This window comes from Phycodurus eques, chromosome 1, assembly GCF_024500275.1.
Source record: "Phycodurus eques isolate BA_2022a chromosome 1, UOR_Pequ_1.1, whole genome shotgun sequence".
NCBI lineage: Eukaryota > Metazoa > Chordata > Actinopteri > Syngnathiformes > Syngnathidae > Phycodurus > Phycodurus eques.
In genome coordinates, this window is record NC_084525.1 from 2,670,811 (window position 1) to 2,697,293 (window position 26,483).

General features: G+C 43.2%; 1 protein-coding gene across 1 annotated transcript in view; it reads right to left on the reverse strand.

The window, feature by feature from the left end:
• LOC133400131 (V-set and transmembrane domain-containing protein 2-like protein) overlaps positions 1 to 24,894 on the reverse strand; it is a 34,132-nt gene extending 9,238 nt beyond the window's left edge. Inside the window, exon 1 of the mRNA XM_061672425.1 lies at positions 24,568 to 24,894. Within this exon, the coding sequence (XP_061528409.1) occupies positions 24,568 to 24,718 (151 nt within the window). The 5' untranslated portion in view covers positions 24,719 to 24,894. The remainder of the gene's footprint in view (positions 1 to 24,567) is intronic.
• Positions 24,895 to 26,483: the final 1,589 nt, after the last annotated feature.

The following is a 26,483-nucleotide window of genomic DNA, read 5'->3' on the forward strand; positions in this document are numbered from 1 at the left end:
TCAAACATGAGCACAACTGTGTGTGTTTTATCATTTACTAAATAATAGTAGGCCTGTGAATTTGAAAATAAGAGCAAGTGAAAAAAATTAAGTATTACATGCGCAAATAAAGTGCTTAACTTCAGAATAAGTATTTGGGGGAAAAAACTAACAAAATACAGATAATACTTCATGTTTTCAGCATATCGGTAGAAGCGAAATCATGCATTGTAAAAATGAATTATGCATAGGTAGAAGGGTTCTCCAGAATTTTGAGGTCAACTTTGGGGGTGCGTATTATATATGGGTGCACATTATACATGAGAAATGACGGTATTCAGCCAATGCTCCCGTTGTAACGTGTTCCTCACGGTGCTATTTTCAGTAAATCATCCCCCTTTTGTCATTACACCGCTACATACAGAAATATACTTAGTATTATTTTCATACGATACATAAACCCAATAAACGAATAATACATCTTAGATTAAATACAAATTACGAAGGAGGGTTAGGGCCACACCGAAGAAAACTAAATTGACAAGACAAAAGTCGTAATATTGCCACCTCATAAATCATATGCCGCAGTTTGAAGAGAGTGAAGTCGTCATTTTAAGAAGTGAAAAGAGAAGTTGGTAGTTTTAGTTACAATGTGCTGTCAGAAGTGTATAGAATACAACAAAAATGTTTATTTTACTCTATAAACAGAAATATTGGGGAAACTGATCTTTTTTTTTTTTTCAAGAGCAGGTCGTGTTGGTATACTAGAATATTTAATTTGTGAGTATATAGTATCGTAGTATATAGTGTAAGCGTGGTTAGCACATTGGCCTCACAGTTTTGAGGTTAGAGTTCGAATGTGGAGTTTGCATGTTGTCCCCGTGCTTGTGTGCTGTCAATGTGCATGTGGATGCTCGTTTGTCTATGTGTGCCCTGCCATTGGCTGGCAACTAGTCCTGGGTGTACCTCACCTCTCACACAAATTCAGCTGGGATAGGCTTCATTTGACCTGTAGCGCCAGCGAGGACAATTGGTCTATACAAATGATGGCTATTACCACTTTATTCTTGCAAAATTTGGATTAAGAGTCAAGCCTCAAACCGCAAAACAAGTGATTTAAAAAAAAATAATAAGAATAATTTATCAAGTGAAAAATAACAACTAGATGATGATAATAGCATCTCTTAGCATTGACACAATTATCCTACCGCTCCACAAATCTTCACTATCACATTGATTCAACGCTATTCTGAGGCAACTGGAGGCTTTCTAATGTTGTATCCCTTACGAAAAAAGTCTTCTCTAATGTCCAGACTGCCACCGTGGAGAACTTATAAGGCGCCCTCAAGTGTTGTCGTTATCTCCAAGACAAAGAGAAGAAGACACGCAGCCGCCGGCCACCGATCGACGCTCGAAAGCGTCCGAGTTGAGTCATTTAGCAAAGGTGGGAGCCGGGTGGGCTGCTGGAGAAAGATTCATGAGGCTGAGAAGATGGGAAGAAAATAAACATTCGCCTAAGTAAAAGTAAACGTCGGATTCTGGGGCTGGGCAAATAGTCTATCGTGGCTCCAAACAGCAAAAAGAAAAAATTGAAAACAATGGAACTGTAATTTTTTCGTTTGTCAGTCCGTTGGATAGTTAGCAACTTTGCGGTGCCCTCGTTCATGTGGAGACGCAACTGGAATCGGGCTCTGATTTGTTCATTATATTTTAAGTTGTGCTTTTAATCATGAAAAATCCTGCTTAGTAACTAACCAACCAAAGTGGTACATTCTATTTTGGTCCAGGAGTTGCATTTTATCATTTTTGATTAAAGCACAGAAAATGAATACGGAAATGAGGACTTAAATGAATATGCATAACATATTCGTGTTAGATTATTCGAAGACTCTAAATTATCGATCGGTGCGGATGTCAGTGCGAATGGGTGTACATCGCCTTTCAACCAAAGTCAGCTGGGATAGGCTCCGGCTCACTCGCGAGCCTCATAAGGGAAGCGGCACTGAAAATGGACGGGTGCGTTGGTAGAGCAATGGATGTAGAGGTGCAACAACGAATCGATTCATTGACAACTAAACGATGATCAAATTCATCAACTATTTGGATAATCAACGAATCCTTCAGAGGCATTCTTTAACTTGTCCAAATCCTCAGAATTTCCGCCTTTCAAAAGTAAATCTTCCCAGATTTATGTCATCTCCCATGAAAGCAGAATTCATTAAAATAAGACATCTGCAAACACCTGCTTTTATTTTGGAAAACAAGGATAAACCGTTTTGCTTAGTTTTGGAGGGCAAACCAGTCACTGAATCATAATCCATTGATGTTTTTACAGTTTCTGCACTGTCAATTTGAAATAAGGTCCTGTTTTTGAATACAGGGATGAACATACAAATAAATCAATAAATAAAACTCAGATTCATCAATGAATCCAAAATTAATCGACAGATCGATGGATTTTTTAAAAAGTCGTTAAGTTGCAGCCCTAAATGGATGGTTAATAATAAAAAATATATGTACATATATGTAGTGAATGTGTATTATTGCAGATCAAAGTGACCAAACTCAAGCGTACAGTAAGTTTACAGTCGTGAAGATATAACAGCATGGTGTCATAAGGAGTGATTAGTCACTGTAGGTGTATTACAATTCGCCATCCATTCAACCTAGCACAGGTGGGAAAATAACCACTCCCCATTGTGCATTCTTGTCCAATGTGTATCTGATAAAAGCTGCAATTGTATCAGTCACATATTGTCCTCCTTTTAAAGTCAGTACAGTCCAGACTTGATGTGTACGCTGTAATCTCTGCAGGCGTTTCGCTTGTGTTTACTGTGCATCGACAAGGACCTTCACACCACCCTTGGTTTGCAACCTCGTCTGTTTGGGTTTCCCGCTGTTTCTGGCCTGAATCCCAACTGCCCGCCTTCCCGCCCCGCTGGACAGATTTTCCTCTTCATCAAATCCAAAAAAAGGTTAAAAGGGGAAACGAGGGGCCTTCCTCAGCCGGAGGGAGGGGGGGGGGGGATAAACGAGGACACCGAGGACGACTTGTTCTCTGCTCTAATTCAACACGTTCACCTGCAAAACAATTAGCATATTTCCTCAAACACTATTTACTCAACTGCTGAGTACCAGTGTGTTTAAAGTATGGCCTGTTTGAGAGGAGGCATTGATTTGTACAAATGCTCGTGAAGGGGTGTAAACACTGATTTCTGTTGATGGGTTGACTGAGAATTTTGATTATGTTTTTGTTACAACGGAGATGGAATGCATTGCCTTGCACCAGCACTTGATAATTATGCGACATTGTCCTTTCAAGAATGCAGTGATGTTGGAAGTGGAACTAATATTGACAAAATAAATACGCAGCCGATATCACTGGACAAACGGTCAGCACGTCGGCCACGCAGTTCTGAGGTTTGGGGTTTGAATCTGGGCTCTGGTCTTCCTGTGTGGAAACATTTGTTTTTCCTGGTGTGGCAGCAACTACGCTTCTGTAAGAAATGCATATCTAAAAGATATGTATGCATGTGCATCTGTATTCACCTCCTTTCTTATGAAGCCCCTAAAAAGCTCTGTTGTAACCAATTAGCTTCAAGAGTCACATACGGTAATTAGTGAAATGAAGTCCACTTATGTGCAATCTGTGTTACGTGATCTTTCGGGATGTATAAACACCTTTTCTGAAAGGACCCAGAGGCTGCAACATCCAAGAAAGAGGCAGCGCTAACTGAATACAGCCACGAAGACCAAGGAACTCTCCAAACAAGTGAAGGACAGAGTTGTGGAGAAGTACAAGTCAGGGCTGCCACACCCAACACATCTCAGCGCCGTCCCCACGATGAAACGTGGCGGTGGCAGCATCACGCTGCGGGGGATGTTTTCCAACAAGGGAAACCGGTCCGGGCCGAGGGGGAAGACGGTCGGTGCCAAATGTTCTTCAATCGATATTCTTCAATCAAACCCGTACCAGTCTGCAGGTCAGCTCGGGAGTTCCTGAGCAGCCGGGAAAGGGCGGACGTGGACGGACCGGTCTTTCGACCGGCTCGGAGCTGATTTAAAGAACAGTGCTGCCGACTCTGTCATCAGACGCGCTTGAGCCCTTTCGTATCCCGAGACCGATACACTGACGTCTTCCGAGTTATCGAAAGTCAAAAATCCATAACACCGGCCAACTTTATACCGTCAACCGAGTATACTGTTTATACCGCTCATCCCTATCTGTAAGGCACTGCATAATTGTGCGAGGGTTTTTTTTTTTTTTGTCTTATGTTTTGTAAATTACATGATTGGTTTTTGTTCCTGTATTGTTCTCAAGGATTGTTTTTTTTTTTTTTTTTTTTTTTAAATAAAATAAAAATCGAGAAAAGAACAAAAAATTGAGATACGGCAACCGTATCAGAGTGGAGGCCATTCATTAACGCGGCACACAGAAATGCGCGGCGTTTGTTATTTTAATTGAAATAAATAAACGCAAAGCCTCCTTACTGTAGCGTGTACGTCCCCGCTCATGTCCATCAACACTCTCGTCAGTAATAATTAGTCGCTAACGAGTCTCTCCCACGGCCTCGTAATAAGCTTTGCGGTTTCCTAATGAGCCTTGGCACAGTATGGCGCAAAACAGCCGCCATACCTTACTCAGGAAGCGTGTCGGAAAACTCCACAAAAGTCGAAACAGAAGACGGTCTGAGCGAGCGAAATTTCCTCATTTACATTCGCTAATGAGCAAGCAGTGCCGGACCACACAGCTGGAAGGCTCATGATCGAGCTCAATATTTCACAATTATAATCAGCCGTCCAAACAACACAACGTGCTCACCTGTTCTGAAAAAAAAAAAATCATTCCCGCTATTTACCTTGACGTTTAGTGCATAGGCTTTTGGTGTTCATCCCACTCACACTGACGTTCGGACTGCGAACGTCGCATGCATTTCAAATGGATTGATTTCTCCCTGTGAAGCAGTAAAAGATCATCGTTTCTTCCAGCCCATGACTGGCGAGGAATAATCGTCATTGATGAAAATGTAAATATAATCTAACTAGCCCTGTGATTAACCGGTGACCTGCCGCCCACCTCTCACCCAAAATCAGACGGGAACAGTGATTCAGGTGTGCCTTGGGGAATTATTCAATTTCACTCAATTGCTCTGAAATGTAGTATTATTTCCGAAAGAACTTTGTTCATCTATCTATGCCAGCGACGTGGAGTGACAGACACAACAATTAAACGCTCTTCGCCGAGGGACCATGCATCTTGCATCTGAGCTCTGCGCATTTCCAACCTTTGAAGAAACACACTGACAGACAGATAGACAAAAATATCGCAGCAGCCAACCCAGTTGCCATCACCGCGCGGACCAAAACGTCTACCAAACAGACATTACAAGAGCTCTACCGCTCACCTGGATTACTACACGAATTATTCATTGGAGGCTGTTTCGCACCTTCACAAGGAGGCCTTTTTATCTCCTCATTTAGCCAATACGCACTGCTTGTTCTGTAGCACGGCTTTAACCTCCCCACTGGCAAAGAGCGAGCTAAACACGCCGCCGAACAGCCGGTCGATAAATTTGGAGACGCGCTGTACCCTGAGAGACAGAACGATCGATAAAGCCACATCCAAGGTGACGCTCAGCAGCGGACGCAGAATCGGCCTTCTTCAATCGAATATTCTCAAGTTACCAAGCTATAATTGTCGTCTGGTTTTGGAGGCCAGTTCAAATGATATCTCCATTGCAAAATGATCTCAAGGAGACGAGGAAATGAAGTAAATCTATGACATCACGTCATTTCAAGCATGCATAACACGATAGTGGGCTTTATTATAACCAGTGACGGGCGAGCCACTTGAGAAATGTGAGCAAAGCTGTTTTGTAACAATACATTTAGCCTCACTACACCGAAGCTTCCCGCCAGAGAAAGGTAGCAAGCCAAAATACAATCAAATGACAAAAGTACTGTAGCTATACTACAATATACTACTTCTTTTAAATATTGAACCAACTTAACCTTAATAAACAAAATAACCCCAATTAATGTTTTTTTGCTAGCTTGCGCCATGTTAGCTGTTGATGTTTGCTGACTCAGTTGTGAGGATTTTGCTTCGCTGCAAAAATGTCGTGTGGGATTTCGGAAATACCTGAGCGTGTGTCCTTAAAGTTACGTTGGATGTCTTGGATGTTGACAGGCGCTTCCTTTTGGGGTTGCACGGCAAACATGAGAACGTAGAGTATAAATAACGGTTATGTTACTTATCGACGTCATGTAGTCACAGTCATGTAGCAACTGCTAGCCCACAGGATAACAACGGAGAAGGAGAACAAGATTTAACAATAAGGAGTACATTTATCAGTGAGGTTATTAAGCAGCAGGTTTCCCCCCCCCCCAAAACATGAGTTGCAGATGGCAAGATAGAAAAATGTCCTCAACTTATAACCTTGTCTATGTTTCAAATAAAACGCTTAACTTTGTTATGCAGGCAAAACAAATCCATGTTCTGTAGCGCTTGCCCTCGTCAGAGTGATGGGTCACTGAAGCCGACGATGTTCAAATGGAGATTCAAACCCAGATCTCCTGATTTTGAGGAAGACGTGCTCAACCGTGTCCCCGGTGGGGGGTAATTGTAATGACATACGAAATCTCAGCATACAGGCATGATTGCTCGCTCGCAAAAAGAGAAAAATGCAGAAAAAAAAGTTTGAAAAAACAGTGCTGCGTCATATTTGTAGTTCGTCAGCAGAGAGCGTATTACGCTCGCTTTGCAATGACAAAAGATGACTCCGGAGAATTCTGGGATGAGAGAAAGGTTGGCTCAAACAATGGAAAGAACAAATCAATTGCTCTATTAATATTTTTATCCTGACTTGCGCGCAGATTTATTTTAGCTCAGTCCTTGGTGCATGCCACCTCTACAAAGGGTTGAAATTCCTGACAAATAATCAACAATCAGCAGACCAAAATGTTGTAGGTCATATAAGATTTTAGAACAATAACGTCCGTCCTGCATCAGCGCAGCCGAGATGAAAAACGTCAAGATGGAGCATCTTCGCGCCGGCTTCGCTCTCCTGGGCCGACCACCCAGTGGAGGAGGAGGAGACGAGAGGAGCCCTATCGGCACGGAGCATCTGATCCGCCTCGCCTCTCTAATGCGCCCCGTGTGTCCTCTCCTGCGCCGACACAGGCGCGGAGATTGGACTTTGACGGCAACACGGGCCGGAAGCGGGCACCTGAATTTTTCTACTTAAAGGTGAGCCCTCCCTGCTGGGCCTGACTCCCGACAAGAAGAACTAAAGACACTGGGGAGGGGTAAATCAGCTCAAGCTTCTTTCATTCCTTATGCATCAATTACTTCCCTGCCGACGGGTTATACATGGATTGTCAACAAATATTAACATTCCGCGCCATATTTCTTCAAAAGCAAGAAAGGCTGGATGAGGCTCTTTTCTTTGACAGCACACTCCCGCGAGTAAATGGATAATGCTGGTGGGGAGTTGCAATATGTACATTTGCCATGCAACTCCCACTCGTGGATTTGTTCCAAGTCACTTGGAAACCGCAGCGCTTGACTTTCTGTGTCTGTATTTTGAGAGGGGAATCATTTAGGATTAGACAACAAAAGGAAAAACAATCTCCTTCCAAGAGATTACTTTTCCGTAATGTTTCTCATATCTGACATGCGCAAAGGCACGAAGAAGGCGAGAGGTGTTGTTTTGCTTGATTTTATTTTTTTGTTGAGTTGTTAGCAGTGTTACACAAGGAACGACAAATCCGATTCCCATGCAACTTTGTGGAGGTTATATAGGCCGCATATGCAAAGGGGAAAATACCCTTCTGGCATCAGTAGGTAGAAATTTGAGTGGCTACCTCTGGAAATGTTTCAATCTCAACTCTACACTCTCGCATTTGGTTAAAGCCCACAAAGTGTGCAACTAGTTTCTCCCCCCGCCTCACAACAAGATTTTGGCCTGTTTTGCTGCCGCTACCCCCCCTGCTCGGAGAGGGGGGCTCGGTGGCGATGAGCGAAGTAAGGCCGTCGCTGTGGAAGATCCGTATCAACCAAGCGAAGCAAATCATTGTTTTCACTTTCGTCAGTCGGCTTATTGATCATTTTTGAAGCTCAATTCATGAACCGACTCCTGTCCCCGAATGGAAATGGTACAGTCCCGTGGTCTTCCGTCATCCTGTGAAGGATGTTGCCTTCTGAAAAACAAATCACTTTGCATATTTTTCACTTTTGTGAGAGGATTCTTTTTTTTCCCCACTTTATTTAATCTCTACTCACAATGGAGCCTAATCCCCACACACACTGAATTTCTAAGAAATCCGATTTTCTTCCCCCCCTCTTTTAGTTTATTTTTTGTGTGTATCTAGCCTACCGCATCCACGCTACTATTGACAGTTTTACTGTCAAAATGACTGCTATGCAAGAGGTCATTGAAAACAACAAAGCTAGTTCATTTGGAGGCTTGAGAGCACACCTCATAGTGAAAGCAGCGCGAGCTTCATGCATTCATAGGGGGCTGCCATCTCCAGAAGGTGTGCGGTGCTAAAAGTGCACAGGACAGTGGGGGTTTGCACACAGGCAAGACAGCAGGAAATACGCTTTCCCATCTGGCCCAACTCTCCCCGCTGCTGGCCAACACAAGGCTTCCTTCCCTCCTCCCAAGCCACCTTTCCCCCCCCCCCCCCCCCCCTTTTCCTCATTCTATTCCTCTCTGAGGATTACTGCTGTGCAAGCGAAAGCTCTCGTGGGGCCAGCTGACAACAAGGATAAACGACTGAACTAGCTCACTGGATGCTCTCTGTCGTGTGTGTGTATATATATATATATATATATATATATATATATATATATATATATATATATATATATATATCTGTGGGGAGTTTGCATGTTCTCCTCGTGCCCGCGTGGGTTTCCTCCCACATCCCAAAAACATGCATGGTAGGTTGACTCTAAATTGCCCGTAGGTGTGAATGCGTGCGCGAATGGTTTTTTGTTTGCTTCTGTGTGCCCGGCGATTGGCTGGCGACCAGTTCAGGGTGTGCCCCGCCCGCTGCCCGAAGACAGCTGGGATAGGCTCCAGCACGCCCGCGACCCTTGAGGATAAGCGGCGGAGAAAATGGATGGGATGGATGGATGGATGGATGGATGGATGGATGGATATATGCGCTCACACTCTCCCAAACACACACACGCGTGCACACACACACACACACACACACACACACACACACGCACACCAGATATCAAAATGTAATGATGAAGGCTCATGCCTCAAACAATTGTTTTTAACATTGTTGTCACACAAGTGTAAAATGAAGTTAACCACTCTTGACTTTCTATGACTTTCCACTGAAGTTCCAATATCTCTTTATATTTTATAGTGAATTGTGTCTATCAAGGTGTAGAAATAAACCTGTCTCATAATGATCAAAGTGCCCAGCCCAGTGGTGGTGGTTGGCATTTGACCCCCTTTTTCACTGGCCAATGGGGCATTTAGTTACGATGTCCTGCCCAGTAACAAAGTGGCCAGTGGCACCGCTTAAAATAGGGTTTCAGTTTCAGTATTTCAAATATTCTATGTTTTGAGAACTTGTTTTTTCCGATACGAAAGTCAATAAAACTGACCCTGGTACAGAACTGCATTTTTATGTTACTTTAACATCGTGGAGGGGAGTGAGTGGATCTTTGACTAATTAGGACTGTAACGTGTGCAAAACAAACCCCAAAAATGTCAGTTAAATGCCATCCCTCCTTCCTTCACCAGCTCCTCCTCATCTCGCTGCGTCCAATAAACAAGATATGTTAAAACACCATTTGCAGCGAGACGGTGGCTATAATAAAATGTCATTTCAAATCAAGTTCATAACAAGCTCGCCTGTGCACCAAACTGGAAGTTTAAGGCACATTTTATGTTTCCGTGGCGGCTCAGAATAAATAAATCGATGTTACTTTCAACATCCAGGTGCTTATTACAAGGTCATTGCCAAAATGAAGTCCAGTAAAATGGTGAAAGAATTACAGGGGGGTTTTATTTAAATCTTGACTGAGCACTCGTGTGAAATTTCAATCCAAACTTCTAACTGGATGTTAACAATCTGAACTGTCATACAAGAGTAAACGTTAACCACTATTAGTATGAAGACATAAAGCGCATTTTTTTAAAAACCTTAGTGACCTTAGCCTTAACTCTAGCGACATTGCCATCTTATTTTTCCTGAACATTCTTGTCACACAAGTGTAAAAAGAAGTGACTTACCGTAAAGCCTGTAAATCTCGAGAACAGTCTACCTTGTGCTCGACGGACTGAGGTAAACAGAATGGGCTCCATTTTCAGAGACAGCGCATCTGCCGTCTGCTCTCCCAGTGAAGCGCAAACACAACGAGCACACTCACGCAGAAGCGGCTGTCGGCCCAAGCTCACGGCCACACGATCACACGCAGACTCACGCGGCGCCTCGCCGTTTTCGGTGCACGTTATGATTGTAAACTTTTTGTATTTTCAAATACATTTACAACGTGTTTGAAATGTGCTTTTTTTAAAATACGTATATGTGTGTGTTTCAACAATCTGAAATATTTTGAAAGCACGTGGGAGGGCGAAAACCACAACAAAAACGCTTTTTATGTGGTCTCTCGATCGGGTATTTCCACGTTTTGTCTGGAGCGTTTCCACCTAAGATAAACGAGGGTTGACTGTTTTCCGATTTTACAACTTCAGAGGTTCAGATGCCTGAGCATTTGCGTATACAGCCAATATGGTATCAGCTTGCAGGGGAAACTAGCTGTACAGTGATTGAATGCACCTGTTTTACCAGTGGAAGAGTCTCCTGTGAAAAGTAGGTAACGTGGTGGAAAAATGTCATTTGAGTTTATGACACCTAACCTACTTTCTAAAACTTCCTCAAAATGTCTGAGGGAGTCACACGCGATTAATGCAGAGCGAAAACGCAGCGGGCGCCGCCCTTGTCAGCGTCAGCTCAGGATGATCTTTTCATCTTCTCAAGCAGCTGCCACATGGGTGACACCTTCGCTAAATTCCCACCGGTGAAGAGAAAGTAAAGACAAGATCAGGAACAGCAACAGGAAGAGGGGTGCGGAGATTAAAATAAATATGATAAATCTAAAAAAACACTGCTCAGTGCGTTGGAGCAACAACCTTTTTGAAAATGAGAGATACTTGTGGGGTGCGGTTTCATGCGAAAAGCTACCAGTATTATACACAACTCTGAAATAACAAATGAGCTCCAATTACTCGTAATAATGTTATTAATGTGTGATTAATAATAATTAACGACGCTGGGGTGACCCCTAACGGGACGAGCCGAAAGGAAAAGAAGAAGAATGATGTTGATTGATGTTAAGGCAACGATCGTGTTAATGATGTCTCGTAATAATCATAAATAAACAAATCGATATGCAATAGATCAGGGGTGTCAAACTCATCTTTGTCGCAGGCCACGTTGTTGATACGCTTTTCGTCAGAGGGCCATTATGATTGTAAAACCATATCAATGTTTTAATCACAGCATCATATTATTACACATCGACAACACATCGACGGATAACTAGTTTCGGTAGGTCTCATGATTCTATTGTGGGCTGCACGTGCACACCGAGCCCGAGCTCATTCGACTTGAGTTCTGGTAAATGAACAAGGCGGCAGCGGACACATCCGAATAGACGGGCCGTGTCTTTGTCCACGCCCGCTGGGCCGGCAATAGCCTCGCCACAGTGGCGCAATCACCGCAGAGACATTAGAACGGACAAGCGTGGCTCAGGGCGGCGCTCTGTATAATTGGCCCTGTAGTGTTTATCAACAATAAACATTTGACATGACATTTCTTACGGCTTGCTTTGCTCACTGTTTTTTTTTTTTTTTTTTGTTACTGTTTCCAACTCAAAGCCTAATGAGTTCGGAGGAGTTTTAATCCAAATAAAATGCCGCTGATGTCTGTAGCAGATGTTAGCAGACACCTTTGTATTATTAAAGCCCACTGGGAAAAGCTTCGTTGCTTTTCGACAACAGTCATTTTGAAATGATAAAAACAGTAAATATCAATGTTGTGCTCAAGACCAAACTATCCGAGACCAAGACTCGCTCGAGACCAGAGCTCACCGAGACCGAGACAAGACCAAGACTTTTGGGGGTCGAGACTGAGACAAGACCAAGACCATGAAAATACATTTTAAAAACCATGGCAAGATTGAACAGTTAAAGAGCATGTTCTCTTTTAAACACATTTGACAGCCAAAACACATTTCTTCAACATGAAAAAATCGCAAACCTCAAGTTTTCTCAACTAATTTCTTGCAAGAAAACTAAATCCTTGTATGTGTGTAAAAATTGAATGTGAGTGTCAAGCTAGTTTAGGAGTGTTCCTTACGCTACAAAGTGAAAACAACATTGTCAATTTTGCTGATTTGGCATAAGCTACAGCCAAAGTATAATCTTGTTCAATGAAGCTAATTTATGGCGGAATCAAAACCTCATTCCAGAAAAACTCATCGCGGAAAGACAAAATTAGATTTGCTGGTGTTGCTTATAGTTAACGTTAGATTACCTGTGACTTTGTCGCTGTTCAGTGAGTGTTGAAGACCACAGAATTCGCACACTGCACAATGTTTTTTGTTTTGTTTTGTATATTGTTTTACATATGAAATCTTTGCGGCAGAGGAAGCCAAATTTATTATCACATGAATGAAGTTGAAGCATAGCAGATCAGTGCTGGTCTCGATGGAAAATCCAGACTCCGGCCAGTTCAAGATCGAGACAAGACAAAGACTTGTGGGAGTCGACCAAGACCTTCCAAACGCGGTCTCGAGACCGAGACCGGTCTCGAGCATTACAGCACAAGTTACACCGCCGTTATGGTACTTTTTTTCCCGTGTGTGTATACTTTCACAAACGTGTCAGTGATGAAAAGCTTAGGGGCCAACTAGTAAAGGAGATGATAGAGAAATAAATAAATACAAAACTCACATTAAGCAGCGGCGGTAACGGCATGTGCCGAGTTTGGGGGCCATAATACGTTGCAAAGTCGATCATCGGCGCGTTAGTATGGGGAATTTGCACTTCCTGGAGGCGTGGCCCTCTGGACTGGTCTTAGAATTGCTCTCACGCTTCCAGTCACTGTGGATCAATATTTATGTCGAGCTTTACCTCTCATCATACCTCTGAAATCTTGAAGGTAAGTTTGCCAACATTTGTTCGTTAAAATATCTCTTTATCGGGCAAATCACCGCAAGGCCGAAAACCAACGTTGAATGCCCGTGACCTTCGATCCCTCAGGCGGCACTTCAGAAAACCAACGTCACTAAAGAGGAAAAGAACAATCCGGACCGTTATGGACGCAAAGTTCAAAAGCCAGCATCTGTGATGGTATGGGGCTGTCAGTAGTAAAAGAGTACTAGACCAGACTGGCCTGCCTGCAGTCCAGACCTGTCTCCCATTGACAATGTGCGGCGCATCATATTGAAGCGTAAAATACGACAACGGAGACCCCCGACTGTTGAACAGCTGAAGCAGTACATCGAGCAAGAATGGGAACGAATTCCACCTCCGAAGCTTCAACAATTAGCGTCCTCCGTTCCCAAACGTTTATTGAATGTCGTTCGAAGAAAAGGTGACGTAACACCGTGGTCAACATGATCCTGTCCCAGCTGTTTTGGAACGTGTTGCAGCCATACAACTCTCATTTAACGATTATTTGCAAAAAACAATCAAGTTGATCAGTTTGAACATGAAATATCGTGTCTTTGTCGTCTATTCGATGAAATATAGGTTGATCGTGATTTGCAAATCATTGTATTTTGTTTCACACAACGTCCCAACTTCATTGGAATGGGGGTTGTCATTGGTCGCTCGCATACATGAAAAAACTTGCATCCTCCTGTCTCCCAAGAGGTTGGAGAACCACGTGATTCTGGCCCAGCCAATCAGCAAGGATCATTCTACTTCACAGAGTGTAGTGGCGAAATGCAAACTTGGCGCTCGGAAATACGACCCCGTGGGAATAGAGACAATTCATTCGGCACATCCACACGATCTCGGGAAACCCAATAGGAAAGATAAAGATTAAACAACTTTTTTTTTATTTTTATTTTTTAAAAAAAGATCCGTTTTGATTGACACTGCGAGAGGGGTATAGCTTAACAATAGAGTGGTCCCCCACTATTTGAGGGAAATAGAGACCAAGCCTGAGCGCTGATTGCGAATTCCCACGAAGAATTGACGCTCGCCTTGAAGTGATTCAAATGGCTTGAATCCTTTTGATCAATCAGCAGAGTTCTGGAGCTCGCCACACGTCGGCAGAAAATAATAATCCTAATCATAATAATAAAAGAGAAGAAGAAGAATCACAGATAGTACTCCCACATTTACCGTTGTAACTTTTAAAATAATCATCGTAAGTCGATGACTCTCACTTATTTTATGGTTGAAGAGTGAAGCTAAGTGTTGAGAGTACAAATGTCCATTTGTAGACATATTTGTTCCTATTTGTTCCTGAGGCATTTATTTTTCTGTCATAAAACCTTTTTTGTTTGTTTTATGTTTTCTCACCTTGTAACCTTTTTTTTTTTTTTTTTTTACATTTTAAATAGTCTCAGAGCTGGAGAGTTTCATGTGATTTATTTCTAATTCATGGCAAAAAGTGAAGGAATGTGGCCGTGCCACGCTGTCGCCGACAGTGATGACGAGGAGGGGGAGGATGGTCGGGGGATCCATTGACACACATCGACGCACAGGGCGCCATTCAAGCTTGCACCGCCACAGACTTTAAACAGTACTCATCCAAGGTTTGGTTTGGTTTGATACAAGTTTTCTTAAAAACGGGGTTTTCAATGAGAATGACATTTTGCTTGAAAGCAACAGCAGAACAAATCAAATGCAGTCCAAAAATAAGAAAAGTGCATAATATCCTACCTATATTCTATATATACACTCACTCGTATATACAGTACTGTGTAAAAGTCACTTTTGTTTTTAAAATGACTGCAACCTATTTCACATCAGTCATTTAAAAGCTTTCCAACTTAAATAATATGACACATAGCTACAGTTTGCAGATGAATGTCCAGAAAAACTTTGTAAATGGGTATTGCGGGAGACACGTCATGTTTTGCGGAGGATCTGAATTAGGTTAGGTAGAAAGGAATGTGTTTTTTACATATTATGAGTTACCATGGCATCAACAGAAGCGTCCACCCCCCCCCCAGAATCACATTGGCGCCTCTTATCGGTTCCCTGTCCTTCAGGAAAAAGCCTCCCAGCCAACAAATAGATGGACAAACTCTCTGCATTGTTTTGCTTTTTTTACTCGTATAATATAATATATTGAGTGGCCTCCTGCTTATGTGGGATCATGATGGCATTGCTAAAATAACAAATCTAAAGGAGGCCTGACACTTTGGCATAACATAAAAACGTTAGATATTTCGTGCTCAAAATGTTTAAAAATGTTCTAAAATCTATTATTATTCTTTTTCTTTTTTTAAATCCAGAACATCTTAATTATTGTTCTTTGCATACAAAGCAATTGGAAGTTGTTTTGTCAGCTATGATTGCACTGCTTTTTTTCTGGCGTTTTACGTTTTTGCCCTGGTATCATTTCAGCACTGGCACCTAAGCACTTCATGCAGGCACAGTATCTAAGTTGGAAATTTGCTCTGACGACCACACTCATTTCTTACTTCCGTTGTTTTGAAAGCAGTCCCAGAACACTGGCGTTTGCCTCCAGAGGCTCCACCGGTACAGAGGTTCCCCGTTTGTAGGTTCCGTGGTTACGAACGACACGCGACGATCAGAAGAATACCTGAATACCATTAACAACGTCCAGAATACCTGGACGTTGTTAATAAGCGTAGCACCTTGCTGACGTAGTGTAACCTTCCCGCACTCTTTGGAATTGAGTCATCGAAATGCAAATGTTATATTTTCATATGAGCCACGTGAAACCGGGAGCCGGAATCCAATGCGCGCAAGTGAGCACAAAGGAAGGTTCCCCCCAATATGGCTGTTTCTTTAACAAGCGGATGGATATATGTAACTTGCCAGAAAAAAAGGCAATGACATTACTGTACATAGAATAGCAGCTAAATGTTTCATTATCGCGGGAGGTCAACGCTGAATGGTCCTGCATACAGTTTCTCCCTACGTCTTGTCACACTCTCCATCAGCCAGGAAGCAGTGTGAAAAAGTTGTTTGAAACAACCCTTCCCACTCATATTCACACCTATGCGGCTATCGGACGCCTCCGGCGACGGACAGGTCTTTGCGTCCGCGAGCGGGAATTACGCGACCGTGCAACTGCGCAGAAACCGGAACTACGCGCAATAAGTCAAAATGCCGTCGGCCACAAACAAAGGCAGCGTCGTTAAATATTTGGTATTTGTGGGAGAAAATGCGGCGTGGCAGCGGTTCCAGATCTTGTCAGAATAAAGTAGCATGATATCAGTATGATCGCCTTTGCACGCGCATTCGAATCCCAATTCGTGGACAGCCCGACCACTCACCACGACGATATGTGACGAATTTACACGGTGGCCCGCTGGAGCCGAAGAGCTCTTTCGGGCAGTAAATGACGGATCCTGAAAGCATGAATGCCTCGCGCCACATTGCCCGTCCTTCTCCTCCTTCGCTCAGTGATGCTGCCAACACATGAATCCTGCCAAGTGCCTTCCCAGAAAACGTGTGACTGTAAATCCGGATGCCTGAGTGCGTGCGTGCCTTGATGCGACATTGGCAGTGATGTGTCTCATGGAAGATAAGCAACGCTATCCCAGACAAGTATTCCCAGCAAAGCTCTTCCCCTCAACATTATCAAGCAGAGCGGAACAGAGGGAATAACACTTTTTTTCCATTTTGATTTGGTAGCAAGAGGATGGGAAATATCCATTTTCTCCTTCATGTTCTCTTAGCACATCTAAATAAACAATGAAAACGCGTGGTTTCGTTTCGTTGTGTCATTAACAGAGGCCAACGACGCCGTCAAGGCCAGAGACGATCGCCATTACTTTGTTTTGATGAACCGAGCGCCGACAAGGTTCCATAATGAACGTCGTCTTGTCATAGGATTGATGACGAATGTATATTTTAGCTGAGCTGAGAGGAGAATGTGCTTAAAAAAAAAAAAACCTGGCCGCCGCGTCACCAACCGTTGGCATGTTACAGAAAATGTCGCGGGTGAAGTCAATCAAGTTTTATCATGATAGTTTGACCCTGGATGAGATTATTTCTCTTCACAACATTATCCGTGAGAACCATTCAAAATCTGTACCGGACTACAAATGTTCCACTATACTGCATATAATCTATCAAATACTCTATATACAGTATAAATAGGACACACCCAACCAAAGACACGGACAGACTAAACTAAGCGTTGGACTCCTCTGCCTCATTTATCACACGCACGCACAAACACACAGACTGAACAACACATTCACACGCACCCACCCACACACACACACACCCACACACACACACACACACACACACACAGACGGACGGACGGATACACACATGCAGTCCACAGCGCTTGAATTCACAGAGATGATTTTCAGTCTTGGAGGGACGCCTCAAAGCAAGAGCAGCTTTGGATCGCCAATCTCAAAGCCGCCCGCAATCATTTCTAGTCGAAACTGCGTCAACGCACACTCTCTCTCCGACACGCGCGCGCGCGAGTGAAGGACACTTGCAGCATAAGGCCTTCTGAAGAAAAGGACAGTGGGAGCGTCCTTGACGACACGCTGAGCGCCTCCATCACGTTTGTGCTGGTTTTAAAAAGGGAGAGTTGTTATTGAAGGGGAAGGTGAGGATTCTGGGTTTTATTCCGCACAACATCGGGATATCGAGCGGTGGGGCGGGCTTCAATGATGGAGGATGCTGAGAGTGGAGCCATGATGAGAGCCCTTGTCCTGCTGCCATGTTTGGTCAAGGCTCGGGCGGCTCGATTACAGTCGGCTCTGGTTTCGTCAAGCGGCAGCGTCCGGTGTTTTAAGTGCTTGCTTACATTTTTCAAATTCGTGAAAGTTACCAAAATAGATGACGCAAACTCTGTGACTTCTTGGCAGCTTTCAGCTGGGTTACCAATCACGGAACCCGGGGACCTAGTTTGGGTGCCGGTTTAGTCTTGTGATTACAAATAAATACATAAACAAAATAAATCGATAAATAAATAAAACATCTGCTTCCAATCTGACTTTTAAAGACGTAGGTACCTTGTGTAAACATGTGTCAGATATCATTCAAAATGAATTGGGGGCCCTTGCATAGCTACGGAGCAATGATCAAATTGGAGAAAGCGCATTACGTTTGGTTTTTGATTTGTGTATTAAACTCAACGCAAATACAAATCCTACACAGTTCATCCACGATTCCGGGCCCGCAACATCGGGATATACTGTCCAGTTGTTTTCATGACAGATTTGACTCAACTCTGGAATGTACAGTAATGCGTCCTGAAGAATCAGTGTTTTGTTAATGGCTTGGGTTTTGAACAAGATATTTGTTTGAATTGTTTGTCAACGGCAGGGGTGTCAAACTCATTTTTGTCACGGGACCACGTCGTAGTTATGACTTCCGTCGGAGGGCCGCTACAACTGTGAACCCATATAAATGAAAGAGGACCTCATATGCTGTAATGACATTACAGTGTACACAACGCATTGATGAATAGCCAGGTTGGAAAGCAGAAGATAGACTCTATCCATCCATCTCTATCTCAACTTTAGCTGGGAAAAGTGCCTAAACGCTGAAAAATGCACCTCTGTATCGATTGATTGCACTTTTACGGCAAACTCTTTCAATCGGATGGGCACGTCCGTATCGGCGCTAATCTCGGAAGCGGAAGTGACGACTTGCCAGTTTGCTCATTGACAACGCTTGTTTGAACAAAGGAGTCAAAAAAAAAAAAAACCAAACAAACTAAGAATTGCATTCTGTACAGCAACATTTTGTACAGTTTTAGACAACCATAACTTTTGGCAAGCACAAAGGTGTTGTCTGCCATAAAAAGGATTTTCCCGCATACTTCCAGGCGAGCCTAAGCAAACAGGTGCTGTACTGGACACACAAGGAATAGAAATATGACTTTAGCACACAGCTAGAGCATAAATGACATCATTATACGGGCTATCTAGTTACATGTTCGATAAATATGGCGGTGACAGTACTTTTTGTTGTGTTTTTTTTTTTTTGTAATTGTTTGGAAAGTTACTAAATGTGCATGAAAATTCACCGTAGTTTTGAAACAAATTCACTCCCGCATGAAAAAAAAGGGCAGTATCGTTTTGAACCGGGTATATTCATCGTGTTACTTGATTGTTCCAATTGTCTTTGATGTAGTCAGATTGCGTTCCAGGGTGGAGTAAGATGTAACAGTTGTTCATGTAATTATGTATGAAAAAGCCAACACTGTGTAATGTTTATTCAGTGCTACTGGGATGTGTGCCCATATTAATGGCTCTAGTGGAGCGTATGCTTGTCGCCGTAACGACTTAGTGATGCTCCAGCACAAACCTGCACTGCTTTACGCCCCTGCGGAAAGGGAGAGGGAGCGGGGAGGGGACGGGTGGTGCCGAGTCGACACAAGATACACACACGCGCGCACACTCAAATCAATCTGACAAGCTGCTGCTGAATGTTTGCCAGTATTACGTCGGCAATTGTTAAATGTTTGACAGCTGAACAGAACGCTGGTAATATATTATCCAGATTTTCTATTGGCAATATCATACAAAAACGTTCCCCAAAAAGGCATTTTTTTTTTAACCCCAATTTTTTTCATCATTCAGTTTTCAAAATTCCTAGAAAATACAATGAGAACTTTCGGTGCCCCACCACAGTAGGTTTCCCTTGAGAAGTTCTAGATTTCTAACGGCTCATTGAGCCTTCACTCCTTAATTAAGACAATTGATTGGCTGGAAAAATATGGAGCGGCTGGATAAGCATACCCTAATGAGACGGTAATTGAAAAGTATCAGCGGCTGGAACGGCTCTGACGCAGATAAAGGCAGGGACATCGTTGCAATCACAACGCATCTTCACACCAAATGTTCTGCTCTCCTTAGCTTCCATTTATTGCTCCGTCTTCACTTTTAGTCTGACTGGTCACGTGCAAGTGTGTGGGAAAACAATCAGATAAACGATCACGCTTGGAAAGCACACGTATTTCATAAGAAGTAAGAGCCTCAACAAAGGTTGTTAAGAAACACAAAAATGCCAGTGGAGAAGAGGAAGAAGGTAGAGAGAGAGAAGAGAGATCATTCGCTAGCATCAACTTGTCTCTTGTGCTACACATTGTGAGCTCAAACAAAGATGCGTGAACATCCAACGTTTCTTCTAAAGGTGGAAATGCAAAGTCAGTCCACTGCTCCAACCGAATCACGTCACCGGGCTAGGACGCCACATGAAAAGATGGTCGAAGAAAAGCTCACCAGTGACTGGACATTGTGATTTCCTGGGATCAGAATCAGAATCATCTTTATTTGCCAAGTATGTCCAAAAGGAATTTGTCTCCGGTAATTGGAGCCACTCTAGTACGGATTGTTGTCGATGGGGTCATTTGAAAATGTGTTGCATATTGATATTTATGTTTCCTCCCTTGTTAAATCCTGCAATTGTTGATAATTACAGTGAAACCTCGAAATGACGGACCCCGCTATAACGGCTATCGGATCAAATGGACCGTCGGGACCGTATAATGTGTCCAAAAAACAGTTTCCAGTTGTCACTTAAACCGGCATTAGAAAGTATGTTAGTTCCAGATTTGGCCACTGTTGTTTACTAGCGCTGTGGCGCAATGCAGGCAGAGAATGGGACTGGCATATTTCTGTGTCACAGCTATACAAAATGACTCGCTCAAACCATAAATGTGCCTCCCATGCCTACGTGGCGGCCATGTTGAATGTGGTACATTTCCAGGCTACACATTGACGTGGCGGCCATGGTGATGATGGTTCTATCTACTGTCTATTGTCGCATAGACCTCTGCGCAGAGAGAGAGAAAGAGAGAGAGAGAGAGAGAGAGAGAGAGAGAGAGAGAATACGAAACACAAGTCTCTGGAGTCTGGAACATGCTATCTTTGGTACAGGAACATTTTGTTGTTGTTGTTTTGTCGAGCCATTCGTCTATGGCAACGGGTTTGGAACTAGGAAGCACACTAACTCCTGAGGGTTCATGAAAGCAACTCGCCTCGACAACATCTGATTGTCACCACCAAGCACACCTGACTGGTAAGTTTGGATATAATGTAAAACGTTTCAAACATTTTCAAGCTTTTTTATATTTATTTACAATAACTGAAATGTACTGGGCGTTTTAGGCCATAAACAAAAGTGAAAAAGCGGTACATGTTCATTTGAATATTCTACCGCCACCTAGAGGTTATGAGAAAGGTGTACACTTTCATTTTCATATGCCAGCACCACTAAGAGGTTATGAAAAAGGTGTGGCCTCCACTTTCATTCCAACATGACAGGGGTACGTATGACTGCATAATATGTAGAGTTGTGCTCATAAGTTTACATATCCTGGCAGAATTTGCGAAATATTGTTTTTTTTTGTTTTTTTGTTTGACTGATGACTGGGCAACAACCATCATTAATTTCTTTTTGGTTATGTTTTGTTGGATGATAATGCTTTTCTGAAATTTTTGACAGATTCATTTGAATCCCATTAAAATAAAACTACGTGTGTTTCGCCTGGCCCTTCATGTTTTGTTTCAAGAATTGTACCCAACTTACAGTCTACCGGGGTAATCAAACATACAACTGTTTTTTCTCATTTACTAAATAAAAGTAGGGCTGTGAATTTCTAAAGAAGAGCAAGTAAATAAAAAGAAAGTATTACGTGTTCAAATTAAGTGCTTAACTTAAAAATCTAAATGCAGAGAATACTTCATGTTTTGATCATATGGGTAGAAGCAAAATCATGGATTGTAAAAATGCATTACAAATAGGCAGAAGGCTTTTCCAGAATTTTGAGGTCCACTTTAGGGGTGCGTATTATACATGGGTGCGCATTATACACGCGAAATGACGGTAGCTCTCAGTTTCAAAAAGGTCGGACTCCTGACGTATCTACTCTTCCGTAATAGGAATTACAAGTATCAGTTGATCCTTTGAGACTTCAAATTCAAAATGAATCCATTTGTGGCCACCTTGATTCAATTAGGAATGACAGAGCTGGAATATGCGGCTAGATTTTGCATACAGTTTTTAATCTACCATAGCATCTACCCTAGTCCTCCTCTTTTCACTCCACCAACAAGAAAAAACTAAAACAAACGCATTCGCACACATCCATTTCCTCCACTGAGCCGAAATAGCTCCCCCATTATTCACTTTGAAAGCGAGTTTCCTTTATGTTATGGATGCAGCGGTGCCCCCTGAGATATTACTCACATCACTGCCAATGATGAATACAAGAGATATTTTTAAACTAAACGCAAACCAAGTCCCTTTAAAGCACACAGTGGGCTCGGGCTCACTCTCGACTCAAAACGGATATCAATACAAATCAGAACACTTGAGAAAACAATCGTCATTTGGATCACAATCAGATTTGTGGCCCGAGGTGCAGGGGGAAAAAAAACATCCTCCTCCAGGGTAATCAAAACCAGAAATGGGCAGCACACTAACTCCTCTTCGGCTTTAATCGGTCTGGAAGGTAGTTTTGCCATTTTCTATCGACACTTAATGACCTAAACTACAATGTTTATTCTTTCTTGAGTGGGGTGAAGCCTATCCCGGATGACTTCAGCAAAAAGCACAGGAAATCCGGACGGATGACCAGTTAGCGCAAGGCCTACAATGTTGAAAATGGTATTCATTCTATACGTTTACAATGTTTATTTATCTATTTAGGGTATCTGCTGGCAATTATGTTTTTACTTTCAAGTTTGTGTTTGTTTGAATACAGTCAACCTCCGCTGAATCACAGTTCAGTTCAGTTCAAATATGCAAAGGAAACTTTTTGCAATATTTGGTTGCTACAGATGTGTAAACGCTGGAGAAAGTAAGCAAAGGACGGAGGGGGGGGGGTGTTCAGGCACAACAAAGAATACTAACTTCCATCTTGCGTCAGCTCTGCCCGACGAAGAGGAGAGCGGCTGCGGTGCTCAGACGGAACAAAAAAATGCTGTCAGTCAGTCATAGAAGAACAGCAGTGCTTCGGCAGACGTCGCGCACGCCGAAGACTGTTCGATCACGACAACGGAACCAAATTCGTCCACATTCTGACATGCAGACTTCACTTTTGGAGAATGCAAAACACTCTTTCCTGTCTCAACGAAGCCCAGGACGAGAGCAAAAAAAAAATCCCATCATTCCGAAGATAACGGACAGTGGTAATCAGGGGGGCTGGGCAAGGGTGAACAATACAAAGTTGATACGCGCACGAGGGTTGAGAAATCCATTTTCCGAACGGGCCACGTGAGAAACTTCAATGGTTGTCGAGGACGACACCAACGTGCTAACCAATATGAATCGAATGACTTCTTATAAAGCGGGAAATTGCACCGTTTTTAAGAAACGTCGACTTGTGCAGCTATGGTAAATGCTATGTTTAGGAAATGCGACATTCCAAAAAAACATTACCTACACATATTAACATGACATAACTATTTCATCTAATTTATCATTTGTTGGACTATAATTTCGGAGCAGCACCTGGAGTAAAACAAATCAAATTCGTTCGATCATCACTCATTTGCGTCGTCACGAAAAATACTGATCCGAACACTAACGAGCGCAAACCACTAACTCATCTTAACTCACAGTTGGTGTTGGCGCTATTGCCCGTTTTGAAAAAATAGTCGGTAGAATGCTGGGCAAAGTCGGTCAATACGGCGACCATATCGCTTTCTCGAAAAGCAGCGCATACTTTACGTTTGGCTTTGACTTTATCAAGGCCGCAAGGACGGCGAACGGGCCGGACGTGGCCCGCAGGCCGTACGTCGCCCAGGTACGTTCGACACGGCAATTGGCCCGTCACGACAGGACAGGCGGCTCGACGGTTGCAGGAAGAAATAAGTGACCGCGATACGCCGCTGTCATATCGTTAGAATGAATGGAGTGGTGAAATACATACAAATAAGTTATACATAATAATAATAATAATAATAACAATAATGAACAGTTGAGTTTATTTATCTGCAGTTGAGTATCATTTATTCTTATTTTTTTATCATTATTGCTTTGGAGGGGCAACTATAACCACAAATGTGCCAACGTGTCTCTGCAGCGTGTGCTTTCAGTGTGTTGTTGTTGTTGTTGTTGTTGTTTTGAATGCAGTTCACACAGATACGGATGTCAGAATGGATGAGTTCAGGACGCAGCAGCGCAACAATAAGCATGTTTGTTCATGGACGACTTCTCTGACAGAGTCGCTCAAAACGGAGTATTGTTTTGTAAGGGCAGACTTTTTGAAAGTATCGATTGTGTCGATCTACTTTGGGGTTTTTTTCTAGCAACAAAAGCAAACCTCTCCTTTGTTTTTTTTGTTTTTGTATTATTTTGGGACCCATCATCTGTGCGTTTCGCGCGTGGGAGCCGACGGCTTCATCGCAACGCCTACCGTGTCCGCCGATGCGGTTCTCCGCTTGTCCGTGCCCAGCGTGCCTGGTGGAGACGCACAGCCCCGCGTAGTGCAAAGCCCCCAGCAGCACTCCGAAGGCTCCCATTGCGCTTCTTCTCGTCTCGTGTCGGTCTTCTTCTCCCGCTCGCATGGGGCGGAGGTTCTCCACCTCCTGCTGCGTTTAATCCACGGGGAGGGAGGAGGGGGCGTACTTGTCGTGGCGTTGGAAGTGAACGTGGGGCGAGATACGCGAAACGGAGCGCAGGCTTCCTCCCGAGGCGTCAGGCAGCTCACCCGGGCGGGCAATGACTGACTCGTCTCCGCCTGGCGCCTGCCCCGCGCTTTGGCTCTACTTGCTGCGGCGGAAGGAGACGTGGCTTCCTGAGTGGGAGCGTCAGGGTTCATTAAATAGAGAGAATGAATCAATTACCTTCGGTGGTGGCAAGCAACGAAGCACAAATACTACAACAAACATTTCAGGTATTCTCCCCCCCCCCCATTCATGACTTGACCACGCTCGTAACTCAAAACACCCGTATCGCAAAGCCTCTATCCCTACTGAAATGAATGGAAATGCTCATTAATCCGTTCCAGCCTTCCCAAATAAAGAAAGAGTTTTGGTATATTTTAAGGAGGGTAAAAAAAAAAAAAAAAGGCACTATATGATATTGTACTTTTTTTTTTTTTTTAAGACACAGTAGTGAAATAATAAAATAGAAAATTCGATTGTTTTTGTTTTGCTTCAACTTAATGGTCATGATGCAAGGCTAAAGCTAGTGTGGTGGTTTGAAATACACGTCATTTTCTATTTTGACAGTAAACTTCAACTGAGAGTGGCAATCAATAGTTTCAAGTTGCTGTTTTTTGGGAAGAATTTCTCACTATCTGCCGCCCTGCTGCGTGTTTCGAAGTGAGTTGAGGTCACCGTCACCATACAGGACAGCGTTTGCATCGAAAGTTTGCGCTGGCACGTCCGATCGAAAAACTGGACGTCGGGTCACTCGTCATTTCTCAAGGCGCCCCTGTGTTAGCTTGCTTCCGAACACAGAACTCGGAACTGTGAGGCAGATGTGCTAAACACCCAACGATTGTGTTGAGTATCAATTTTTCAGACCGATTTTTTTTTTTTTTTACTTGCGCTCCCTCGGCTACACTGTCAAAAACAGGCTCATTTGAGGGAATTGCAATTTCTAGTTTAAGATAAGAAGACACCAATAAATCACTCGGGCCAACAGTTTTCAGGATCGCTGGTGCTCAGGTCCTCCTCGCTTTACATCCTATCATGTGACTCTCGAGGACCTTTTCTTGTCTGCGTCTCGCTAAAAAGGAATTGAGGCCAACGGTGTTTCTGCTTTGCACGGTGTTTGCACTCAGCCATTTGGAAACACAATTATTCGCCCTCCCCTCAGCTGTGAAATTGCTGTTGAACACGATGCGGTCGTAATCACTGATAAGAGATGCAAGATGGCCTCCCCTGCCAATATAATATGCAAATCAGTTCCTTTTGTTCTCCCCATGTTTTACTGTTATGTGAGGTTTTGTTTGTTTGTTTGTTTGTTTTTAAAGTGTGCAAGGATAGCAGATACTGTATGTATACCGTGAAAAAACCCTTCACTTTTGTATTTGTAAGTCGGGTAAAGTCTTTGTCTCCTCCATGACCTCCACTTACATATTTGTCAATTTGCCTTCCGGTGTGATATTCAGTCCATGTCTATAAATTTCTGCCCATTTAATTTGTTGAGTTGTTCTTGTACTTCGATCTATATTGGACAGCGTTTGTGCTCATTAGGGCCGCGAGTGAGCTGGCGCATATCCCATCTGATTTCGGGCGAGAGGCGGGGCGCGCCCTGGACTGGTCGCCAGCCAACGGCAGGGCACATAGAGAGACCAACACTCATTCAAGTCGTCAATGACGC